Source organism: Python bivittatus, unplaced genomic scaffold (genome assembly GCF_059951505.1).
Source record: "Python bivittatus isolate LINGU-HERP-01145 unplaced genomic scaffold, Pbiv_v1 ctg000330_np1212, whole genome shotgun sequence".
Lineage (NCBI taxonomy): Eukaryota > Metazoa > Chordata > Lepidosauria > Squamata > Pythonidae > Python > Python bivittatus.
In genome coordinates, this window is record NW_028277058.1 from 8,027,765 (window position 1) to 8,040,126 (window position 12,362).

The window sequence follows — 12,362 nt, forward strand, 5'->3', positions numbered from 1 at the left end:
CTTGCAAGTAAATCCAATTCTATGTAGTTTGAAGGTCTGTTTTGAAACTAATTTTCCCATAAACAGTGAATGAATATTTTTCTTTGTGACTGCTGCCCTCACATGGACCCTGATAAATTATACTAGTGGTGTTTAAAGCATGGAGCCATTCATTGCTATTTAAAGAAGAGGAACAGATCTGTTTATCACTTGGTTGAGGAAGAATAATGGTTGAATCATTAGATGAAAATGGAACATTAATAAGCAGATTTTTGAAATTAGTATTTTTTAAAAAGCTTCTTAAAATTAGGTCAGGATTATGGTCTTGAAGCTTTTGATAGGAAGGTCCAGAGATGTAGAGGAGTATGGGGATGGCCTTGAAGAAATATGCCATAACTGGGAAAAAACATGAACTTTGCTTGGAAAGGCATGAGAAATTCAAGATTACCCCACCTTGACTCTGTTTGGTATAAGAGTGAGGGAAGGAGAAAAGCTGTCAGGCTTTCAAGATTCTGTTACTATAGCCAATATTAATAAAATTGAGTTCTTGGATTTCTTGTGGTGTCTGTTTCCTGACTTGGCCTACTCTGTAGGGCTGACAAGAGGATAGCGCATTCAGTCCAGTTTTTACAGTACAGCTCTGGCATGTTGCTTGGATATGCTTGAAGAACTTTCAATATTGGGTTTCAGCTCTTCATTTATTAAATGGCTTGATCAGATAAAACTGCGATGAGCGTCAGCATTGGGCGCCTTAACCCGGTGTTTGGTTTATCCCACAGCACCAGTTATGCTTACCAAAAGTGGCCCACTAGGCATCTTGCATTCCATGCCTGGCTCCACGTCAGTGAGCCGGACTTCTTACCCATTTAAAGTTTGAGAATAGGTTGAGATCGTTTCGATCCCAAGACCTCTAATCATTTGCTTATTAAATGGGAATAGTAGTCCACATGGTTCTGGATGCGAAGAGAGATCTCTTTGGAGAAGACCCTGATGCTGGGAAAGATTGAAGGCAAAAGGAGAAGAGGACGGCAGAGAATGAGATGGTTAGATAGCATCACTGAAGCAATGAGCATGAAACTGAGCAAACTCAGGGAGGCAGTGAAGGACAGGAAGGCCTGGCGCAATATGGTTCATGGAGTCACGAAGAGTCGGACACGACTTAACGACTAAACAACAATGGTTCTGGAAAGATGAATATGAAAGTGATTTGTGAGAAACTTTAGATACTATTTTGTTACATAATCTGCCTGACTTGATTCATGTTTATTCATTTATTAATTAAATCACTTTATATAGCTGCCCATCTCACCACAGGCGACTCTGGGCGGCGTACAACAAAGCTAAAAACAGTAAAATACATTAAAACTATATATAACAGAATAAAACAGAGAATAAAAGGAAGTTAAAAATAAGGGAGCCACCTCACTAATTCCCTCGTCCCCTGAAGTCCCCAGGCCTGCTGGCATAACCAAGTCTTAAGGGACCTCCGGAAGCTCAACAGTGATGAGGCCAGCCTCACCTCAAGGGAGAGAAGATTCCACAGCGCAGGCGCCACAGCAGAAAAGGCCCGCTGCCTGGGACCTGCCAAATGTATCTCCCTAGGTGATGGAACCCGTAACATGCATAGATTAATGGCTGTCAGACACCTTCAACTGCATACCAACTTGGTTATTAAAATTGAGCAGTATATATTATGAAGTCTAAGCATAGCTTAGTGTAAACTATGAGTTTGCAAGTCCTCATTCTTTACACTCAATACTTTAGCTGCCTTGGCAGCGGATGACTGGCTGGTTGTAACCTCCGTTTCTTTTTTGTTATTTGTTTCAAGCAAAAAAATGCATGATTAATCAATCAGAGCTACCACTTTATTTCTAAATTGAATCCGCATATGTGATGGCTGTGTATATATGTAAAACCTTGTCTAGAGCAGCAGAAATGAATCCACTGGTAGGAGGATGGAATCAGACCAAAACTGTGTTATCATTGGCTGTGGTGTAGGATCTGAGGATGTTAAGCATATCCAGAACATAACTTAGTATATCATACAAAGCAGATCAGCAGATCTAGATTCTGTGTCTTTTTCAGCTAATTCGTTATACAATATTAATTGTGGTGTGCCAAAATAAGAATTTAGTGGATGGCAGAAATTCCAGATGATTAGTCTGGTACATACTTGGAGCAGTAACAAAATAGGACTGTACAGAGGAGAGAACATATCTTTGTTTTAGGTTATTGGCTATATTAGACATTATTGGGAGTGCCCATGTTTGCTTTAAAAATAAAAAGCACCTAAAAAGATAGGGAATGTGGCTTGAATCAGACAATAGAACAGGAAAAGAGACTTTTTGTTTTCTCTTATTCCAAATAACCTCCAAAAACTGTTATTAACGAGAGAGACATACAACCACTATGGCCAGCCTGAGATATTTTGCTGCCTCTGGCAGAGCAGTAGGTATCCTTCCTACCCTCCCAAACTAAGAACCAAAGGACTCAAAGAGGGTTGCTATTCAAGATAGAAAATTATGCTGCAGAATTACAGAAAAACAAGAGAAGTTATCCCAACAAGGCATAAGTTCAGGACAACCAAAATCAACAGCCTAAAGTGGTTTAGGAACCTGATCATTCTGTTTTATTTCCATTGTGCTCCTTGAAAAGGACACATATGTAATATGTAATTTGGCCATGAACAGTTAGGGAAATGTTGTAACCTAAATAGGTTCTGAGATGCGAAGTTTACAACAGTTTAGGAACACAGTTAATTTACCAAGTATTTGTGTGGTTGTAGCAAGGAAGAAAATTGCTATCTTTGAGAATCACAAAGCTTATCATGCATATGAAGAGCTAACATTGATTTAAAAAAACTAGGAATGCAACACATCAATAAACACATTAAAAGGATAATGCATCTTGTAACATCATTAACATCTGAGTTACTTGATGATAGGTGACACAAACCATGGTTAATGAAGAATCTGCTCAAACTAAAAAATCAAGAACATTGATCCTGCATATAGTTGTTTATTTATTTATTTTATTTTATTGGATTTCTCCGCCGCCCATCTCCCGCACAATAGGGGACTCTTGGCGACTTACAAAAAACCTATTTAATTTACCCTATTTCGTTTACCCTATTTAAATACTATAAGTCCTCCTTTAAGAATGCAAACTAAAGGGGCTGCAATTAAAAGTGCAAACTTGTTACTATTGGATTATAGTATATTTATATTTCTGATCTTTGGCACACTTTGGAAAAGTAAATAGAGGAAAAGGAATACTGAACTTTTTAACAATTTATTGTATCCTAAAAGGCTGATAGAAAATAATAGGGATATAGAAGATAAATTTCTGGTTTGTTACCCCTTCCCCCCAAATAATAAAGAACAAATTATATAACATGTATGTAATCATTTTTATGTTCACATTGCTAATATATAAACATCTAAAACATTGGCCAGGAAAGTTACAGAAATCACTGTGCTTTTGTCCTTGGGCATGTAAAGGTCTTTGGTGTAGGCTTTTTATATGCAAATTCCCAAAATGTGAGCTTCATTTTTAACAATGTGTTTTTTATTTTAAAAGTGGTGGATCTTTTAAGATTATTTTTTAGAAATAGATTTTTTTTAATTTAAATGAACAATGCATCAGAAGCACAGTATTTTTTTTAAAAAAATTGTAATATCAATTAAATAAAGAACATTAATTAATTAAGGATAAAATAGTCCTAAAAAGAGAAGTATTTAATGTCAGAAATTGTTTCAACCTTTTCCTGGTTTGTAAGGTAAAATGCTAACGAGATTATCATAAATACAGACAACAGCAATGCCCATTTCACGGGCAATGTTTCTATTTGTCATCACAAGCTTGTTTTTGTCACTATTCATAACTGCCCAGTTCATACACAGTTCAGGATGGGTGCCTTGTTCATTTGTATAATAAATTGTCTTGTGTAAATCTGTCCATACTTCCTTTTAGAAAGGGGAAGAACAACAATTTGGAGCCACATTATCATAAGCTTCACATTTGGAAACTTTTGGAATAGTGTGTCATTTCTTCAGAGCGTATTTAGGATGGTATGTAGTAAGATGTTGGACTGGCAACAGGGAAGTTCAGGTCCACCCTCAGCCATGAAAGCTCACTAGATGACTTTGGGCCAGTCATTTACGCTTAGGCCATCCTATCACACAAGGTAGATGTTGTGGGGAAAAATGGGAGGAGGGAATGTTTTGTAGGTCACGTTGAATTCCTGAAATGCAGGATATAAATCTAAAACATGAATAAATTAAATGCAAGACAGATTCTTCTGTTTTGCTATTTCTCTTGCAAAGAAGACCTCAAATGGTAAAGGACAATTGCTTACTAGCCCTTAACATTTGGTTATATATATACTGCACTGTTCCAAATTGCACTGTCCCAGAAGGCAATGTAAATTTGTGATGTGCCTGATCAAATATAAGATGGATAGTGATTTGGTAAGAACTAGATATTTATTAATTTACTATGACATTTCTATGACACCAATTCTGCAGGAGCTCTCAACTGTTTCCACATATCAATAAAACATATGTCCATAAAAATAATAAATATAAAAAAGTTCTCCCATTAAACCTAGTGTTCCTCTTTAGTTACCACTCCTGGCAGTGTTGTATATCAGATGTTCTACAGAACACTTCGATTTTGACTGCACTTCTAAAAATCATTAGAGACTATGCCATTGGAATCCGAGGGAAGATTATTCCATAATGAAGAAGCAAACACAGAAAAAAAAAGTTTCCTAGCCTATCTCCGCAACCCCGCTCCCCAAAATAATCTCACATAGGAGTATCATCAGTATCACTGGTCTGAAAGCGTATGGGTTGGTCCTACTTGAAGCATAATCTGGCTATTGAGATAGAATTTATTTATCCATAGGTAGAAACCTATATGTCTGCTTTCTTTTTAGCTGTATTAATACATGTGGCTAAGCTCAGGACTGCCATGAGAGGATGTATATATATATTACAGAAGAATTTTCTCATATTATGAAATTAGCTTGACTTGAATAACTTTAAGATGACTTCTGCGATGTGTATCTTGGAGCACCTAACTAGTAAATAATAGTTTAGAACAACTGAATAGCAGCTCACATAGCTTCTGTTTATTAAAACCTAACTAATTTAAAAGCATTTCATATTAATGATTGGTGAAGGCTAATCAAAAAATGAGAGTTGAAAAAAAAATGATGTTTTTTTGTTGTTGTTGATACAGTATGGAGACAAGAGGAACTTGAGCGCATCAACAGCACTTTCACTGGAGCTGAACGGAAAGCAGCTCTCTGTGGACTTTTAGAAAAAGAGACCCAGCTGATTGCTTCCATTGGGAGACAGAAAATAAATGCAGTAGAAGAGAACCAGGAAAAAGCAATCCTGTCCTTTCTGGAAAAGGTCAGTGAGATAATTTCTGTCTGAGTGTACCAAGAGTTCAAAAACCCAAATTAACATTTGCAAACTAACAGCATACTGAAGAAAAGCACAGTAATTAACTTACCAGTTGAAGATATGATTTGTGAGCTTTATGCATGTCTGGCAGTAAAACTGGCTCATTAGGTACAGTTATTAAAAGCCTTTATGTATACTCATAAATTTGATGAGTATTTCTTTTCACCTATGTACAGAGAAGTCACCACTTACATCTTAATTTACTTAATTACATCTTCTTATTGAAAACGATGCATACCATGCCCTCTGTAACCTTTAATTAGTACTGCATTAGAGGCACGTGGGGTAAATTTATTATAGTAATTTCATTCACATTTCCAGAATTTATATTCTAAGATATCTTATTTCTGTCACTGTTACAACATCATGCCCTTTTGGCTCCATTCCAGCAATATGTATTTGAATTTTTGTGTAAGCCCTTTCATGAAGAATAGTTATTTCACGTGTAAAATAAGTTTTCCATCTGTGTATTTAGTGGAGGACTCCATCATCAGTAATGAAATTAACTTTACCCACCATGCTGTTTTCTCTTCAGATGAAGAAACTGATAAAGCCTCTCTGTTGATCTCTCCTGAGTAGACCATATTGTTGCTGGTTAGTTTGAAATTGTAACATATCAGACAATGACAATCCCTTTCTTATCTCATCTTTAAGCTTCCAGTGGCCTATTCCTTTTCAAATCTCTAGCACAGCCCTGTCCATCTAGTGCTTTCCAGATGTATAGGTCTACAGCCCATGTCTTGTATAGTCAACATAGAATGTTGCTGTAGTTTAACAGTTCTGGATGATACTACATTGGAGGAGACTGCCAGGGCCATGAGAAAGACAAGTCCATTGGTTATTTCAAGGAATAATGCAGGAAAGCTTGTTTTCTATTTATGAAAGAAAAGGAATAGTAGTTTCTTTTCTCTCCATCAATACTGTTAGCATTTTGCTGTATAGTCTGGTACAGAAACTATTACTAGAATCCATCTGATTGTGTGGCTGTCTTAGCCCAGATCACAAGTCACCATACCCCAGTACGATCAGTAGTAAAATGAGCTGTGATTCTAATAAATCAAAAACTGTTAAATGGCCCCCTCATTTGGTATATATATATCACTGAATTCACATCCTATTAACAATGGTATAAAATTGTGGGTGAAAAACTATGACCTATTATCAGGTATACTTTAAGCCAAACAAGTGAACTATAAATTTCAATTGTTATTCTGCATTGTACTCTATTTGTGTGTGATTTTTCTTTCAGAGGACAACTGAGTCTGCTCACATGTATGATTTGGGCTAAATAACCAAGTGATGATCTTATGAACTCAAAGGCCTGATCTTAAGATGAATTCTTCATTAGAAGAAGATTAATTTCATCAGACTGAAATTAAACGTAGAAATTTACATAGGAAATAACAGATTCATCGCTACTTTGGAACATTGTCAAATAATTCTAAGAATAGGGCAGTGGATAAGAAAAAGACATAAGAATAAGAAGTTATTATTACTATTTTAATTAGGATAAATATCTTAAGATGCTTATCCACCTCTAGATGTCACTAGCAGCCAACACTATACTTGAAATAAACTTAGAAGCTTTGAAACTTCCAAATGCACAGCGTACAATAATGTATGGGATCGATAAATATTGTTTTCTCTAATTTTAAAATTGCTTCAGTTCTATCCTTCAATTTCCCCCATAAGAATTCTCCCTTGCTCTACATCCAATTCCATGCTGAAAGAGAGAATTAGATGGAGGTATTAGTAGTTAACTCCAGTTTAATAAACAAAAATTTCTCTCCCACCTACATTCAACCTGCAAGAAACAGTTATCTTTGTTTTGAATGACAGCAGATGCTAAGAAATCAGATATTTTGGGAGAACAAGAAGGGGGTATATCTACTAAAATGTGGGCAAGAAGAGATAAAGGTTCAGTGGAATTATCACTAACTAATGGAACAGAGAGAGAGAACATTCATTGGTGGTTCTTTTCAGCCAGGAAGGAGAGAAGTGTTGAGTAGTGTGTCACAGAGTTCCCTCCTGGGTCCAGTCCAGTATTGTTTAAAGATGTTCTAAATGACTAAAATAAAAGAGTGAAAGGGTGCTCATGAAATATGCAGCTGACACAAAACTGGATATAAAAAGCTAGTGTTCAGAGAAAGTTGACATTGTTCTAAATTGTTACAAAGGTTGTACAAGATCTAAATAGACTTAAGTATCTCTTCTGACTTGGTAGCTCATTCTGGTTTTACTGACTGCTTATAAGACTCTGGTTCAATCACAAACTGCATTTGGAGGATCCTCTGAAATAGTTTAATTTTCCTTCTTACTTTGGTTCAAGGTTTTAGCTGTTTAGGGTAATGACTATTATTTTCACTTCCCTGGTCTTTATCCAGCCATGTCTTGTCTTTTACACATGCACGACCACACATTAACACATACACACATCATTATGCCATAAGCTGATTCGTGATGATGATGTGCCATCAAAATTGGTGTTGACTCTTAATGATCGCATAAGTTAGACCCTCTTCAGGATAATTTGTCTACAACCTGGTCCTTCAGGTCTTCCAACAGTGCACCCATTACCAATGTATATGAGTCCATCCACCTTGCTATTGATCACCCTCTTTTTCTCTTTCCTTCCATCTTTCCCAGCATTATAGACTTCTCAAGAGAGCTAGGTCTTCACATAATGTGTCCAAAATATGATAATTTTAATCAGGTATTTTATGCCTTGAGTGAAAGCTCTGAATTAATTTGTTCTATGAGACATGAGATTGTTTTCTTAGGTATCCTTGGTATTCTCAGGAGTCTTTTCCAATGCCAAAGATCAAAAGTATCATTACTGTTTCTATCTTGCTTCTTCAGAGTCCAATTTTCACTTCCATAGCATGTCCCACGGAAAACCATTACCTGCACAGTTCTGATCTTTGTAGGTGTAGATACATTACAGCATCCACTGGATATCTTTTCCAAGGCCTTCATTACTATTCTACCAAAATCTGTCGCACATTTTTTAACCCTGGTTCCTTTACTGTTAATAGGGGATCCTAAAAGTAGAAACTATCCACCACTTCATTATCTTCAGTGTCAGTTCTAAGGCTGATTGCTGTACCTGTTGTCATTTTTCGGTCTTCTTTATATTTAATCTAAGTCCCATTTTCTTTTCACTCTGCTCCTTGACTTCATTACAGTATCAGAGCTTGCAGTTCATTTATATTTTTAGCTATCAGAGTAGTGTCATCAGTATGGCACAGATTATTGATATTTCTTCCTCCAGTTTTTAAATTGTGCTGATCTTCTTCCAATCCAGCTTCCCTAAATATATAAATTTTGAATAGGTTGAATAAATAAGGGGAGAGTATATAGCCTTTTCTCACTCCTTTGCCAGAAGCCAGTCTGTTTTGCTATGTTCCATCTAGAGTGCCGTAAACTACTAGCTCTTTTTTTTTAATTTTTCCTTGTGATTGATCTATGACACTTGGTGTCATATATAAAGATATCCATATGATTAATACATTTTTATATCCTTTTTGCTGTTTTAAGATGCTCCCTGAATATTTTAGGGAAGATGGAAATGTTGTTTGGTGGTGGTGGTGGTTTGACCTTTCCACAAGTTTTTCTTTTGTTTCACAATTCCTACAGAATGTTTTTGATATTATATGTTCATAAGATAAGCTTATAATATTATTCAAAAGGGTATAAACTTTAGGTTCAAGAAGTGTCATTTCTGACATGCTCACAAATATATGTGTCTTGGTTATCTGTGATGAGGAGCAGTAAGTATGTTCTTGCTCATGATATAACCTAAGTTTTAATTCTTAATTAATCATCTTAATAAAGGTGATATATCTTGCATATATTGTATTTATCTGTATGTATTGCTAACACCTTGCTTGGAGGTGTTATCAAATATATATCAAGTTCATACCTGCATCCTGAAAATGGGGTCCCTACCCAAAAGCTAGTGTAATAATAGATAGGTAATTACTGCATAAGCAGAGTAATTTTGACATTTTGAGGTGTCCAAACAATTTCTTCCTATTTCAGCCTCTTCTGCATATTGAAAAGTTAGATTAGGGAACATTTCAGAATGCTTTGTTGCGTGACTCACAGAGTTGAGGCTGGGAGATTCTGGAACATATCAGATTGCACTTTTATAAACCCAGTGTAGCAGCGGCTTAATGACGCTGAAAGTTGCCAGCCAGAAATGGTCGACGCTTCAGCGGTTCGAGTCCAGCCTTCGCGTTAAACAGGGTGAGTTCCTGTTTCCTCCCCAGTTCCTGTCAACCCAACAGTTCGAAAACTTACGTGAGTAGATAAATGGGGACTCTCACTCCGGTGGGAGGAAAAAATGCTGGCAGGGCCTTGCAAAAAAAGGAGTTGGGAGCAGTTGCCGGTAAGCGCGAAAAACCGCACGCGCCTGAAAAGGGCGCGAAGCAACGGAAACCCCGCCTCCTGCGCTCGCCAGCTGGGCTCTGCCCTAGGAAGGAGGCTCTGGCAAACCACTTCCGAAAAACAGTTGCCTTGAAAACTGCAAGGACTCATCCAAGCAGTCACTGCAGGGTCAGCAATGACTGAGCGCAGACAAAAAAAAAAAAAGATTTCTTCATATGCAAACTATTATGTTTCAACTTGGTGTAATAAATCCAGTTAAAATGCTTCAAGATGTAATTGTCAACTTCAGCAGATTAATAAGCCTAGTTAGAATGCCACGCCACCACAGTCCCTTGATTTTAGTAGGGTTGAATGTGACAGGAGGTTCTGACGCAAGGCAAGAATTCTCACCCATGGAAAACTACCCATCCCTCAGTTCCAACATTAATCCTGCAAGGCTGACTTTATAGTGTTAATGATAGTGCTGAATCAAAAAACTGGCTTTAGTGCAGGAGAGTTTCTGGAGTCCAATGACATTTGGGAATGCAGGACAGACTCCAATCCCAGGGTGGAATAAACCAGGTTGATGAACAAGGTCTAAGTTAAAACTTTTTGTGCATGCAGAGAAAATTAATCTGTGATTAGTGATTTTAAATCACTTCAGCTACTCTGGGTGCATACTGGTATACAGTGTCTTATAATACAATATGAAGGATTTGTTTTATCATGCATGCATGAGGAAACAAATTAATACAACTTTAATTATGCTGGAGCAACAATCTTTTGTTTCTGATTCTGTCAAGTGTTTGCTAGCTCTAATTGAAAGATGTAGAACTTTATTACTTAGGCAAAAATCTATTGCATCAATTTTCAAAATCCGTCTTGGCTTCAATCCATCAGTTCCAATTATCTGCACTTCATTTAATTATAGAACTAAACCCACTAAGAATCTGTCAAATTCACATTTATGAAATTCTATTTTTATTTTTTAATGCTTATATAATTTGAAAAATAGGAGTTTTTCAATAGTGTACAGATTTCTGTTTCCAGTAGCAAACTGTTTCTGTGCATTCATGCTTCTTAGAGATGTATAGAGCTGTGGGAATAGGATTGCTAAAGTTCAAAACAGAACATAGCCCAGTCAGCTTTGTTCCTTTTTTTCCCCCAAGCACCTAGTTTAGAGCAGGAAGGGGCCAAGAGATGGGAAGACAGTTAGGAGAGAGCTCTGTGGTGCTAATCTGCCTTGGTTGATGCTTAGTAAGCAGGCCAAGACAGGTTAGAGGTAATATCGCTGTAAGCCAGGACTAGAAATCTCCTAATATCCACCCACCCATGTTCATTCCAGCTCTTGCATTTACATATAAAGTAAAGAGTAACCCTAGGCTGAGGATTTAGTCACACCAAAAAAGAGCTTTTAAAAGATAGGACTATTCCTATGGTTGCTTTTCTAAAAAAAATTAAATCAGGAGGGGGTTACTTTTTTCAGTTTATCATGGCTCTTCTATCCCCAGTTCCTCAAATAGAATTAGGTAATATGCATGTCTCTCCCCTTTACTGTGTAGAATTCATAGTGTAGGTGGACCACAGATCTAAAGTCTAGGAACTTACAACTCAAGTGCAGGGGGTACAAGTGATTGTTAAGACTCTCCAACTTACCCACTAGGCAGGGACATCCATGGGAGGAGATAAAAAAAGTCAATATGATAGCCACAATTGCACAGTCAAAGCCCTGGCCCTGTTTTATGTGCATTGCATTCAGGGAATGGCATGGAAGGGCAACCACAAACTTGTCTTTTGTCAGTTCCTGGTTTGAAACAGGTTTATTGTGACCCAGTTACTCAATGCAGTATGTTATTTCCTTCTGGTTATTTGACTAAATATTTTATATTTATCAGTTATTTTTTATTTTTGTTTTACTTACTAATTACAAATAATTTATTATTCTTGTCTATAATGAAATAGCACTTATTCCCAAGCCATATCTATAGTAGTATGAAAAACCTAAATTTTGATGACTATTAAACCCGAAGCCTAAAATAACCTACTGTAGCTTCATTAAGCTATCCAAGCTCCAGGATTTGGGCAATCATTATTACACTAAGTTATACCTAATTTTTGTACACAGCTATGCATCTCCTTATGTGAAAAGAATCATAAAAATCAACTTATACAAATGAAGATCATGCCACTGAAGGTCTGGCATATGCCAAAAAGTCACATTCTGGAAATGAATGAATGAATGAATGAATGAATGAATGAATGAATGAATGGCAAAGTGAATATCAGGTTGAGCTCAACTGCATGAAATTAATTGCCTCTCCCTTTTTTATTTTCTTAGTCTTCCACATCTCTCTCAACATCTGACTGCAAACCTAAAGCTTTGTTTATTTACATTATTTCAATTATTTGTTACCCATCGTTTTTTTTTAAATAACAGCATGATTGCCAGAAATTCAGTAAAAACTTCATTGATAGAATGTGGACTCTATATTTACAGGAGATTGATTATTTTAGAAAAGTGTTAATGGCTTCCATATTTTG

At 36.5% G+C, this 12,362-nt stretch overlaps 1 protein-coding gene across 2 annotated transcripts in view; it reads left to right on the plus strand.

Moving 5' to 3' along the window:
* The window catches only part of IQUB (IQ motif and ubiquitin domain containing), a 40,847-nt gene that overhangs the window by 17,349 nt on the left and 11,136 nt on the right, over positions 1–12,362 (plus strand). For both annotated transcript variants that reach the window (XM_088141671.1, XM_007420353.4), the window contains one exon: positions 5,224–5,399. In XM_088141671.1, the coding sequence (XP_087997797.1) occupies positions 5,224–5,399 (176 nt within the window). The remainder of the gene's footprint in view (positions 1–5,223; positions 5,400–12,362) is intronic.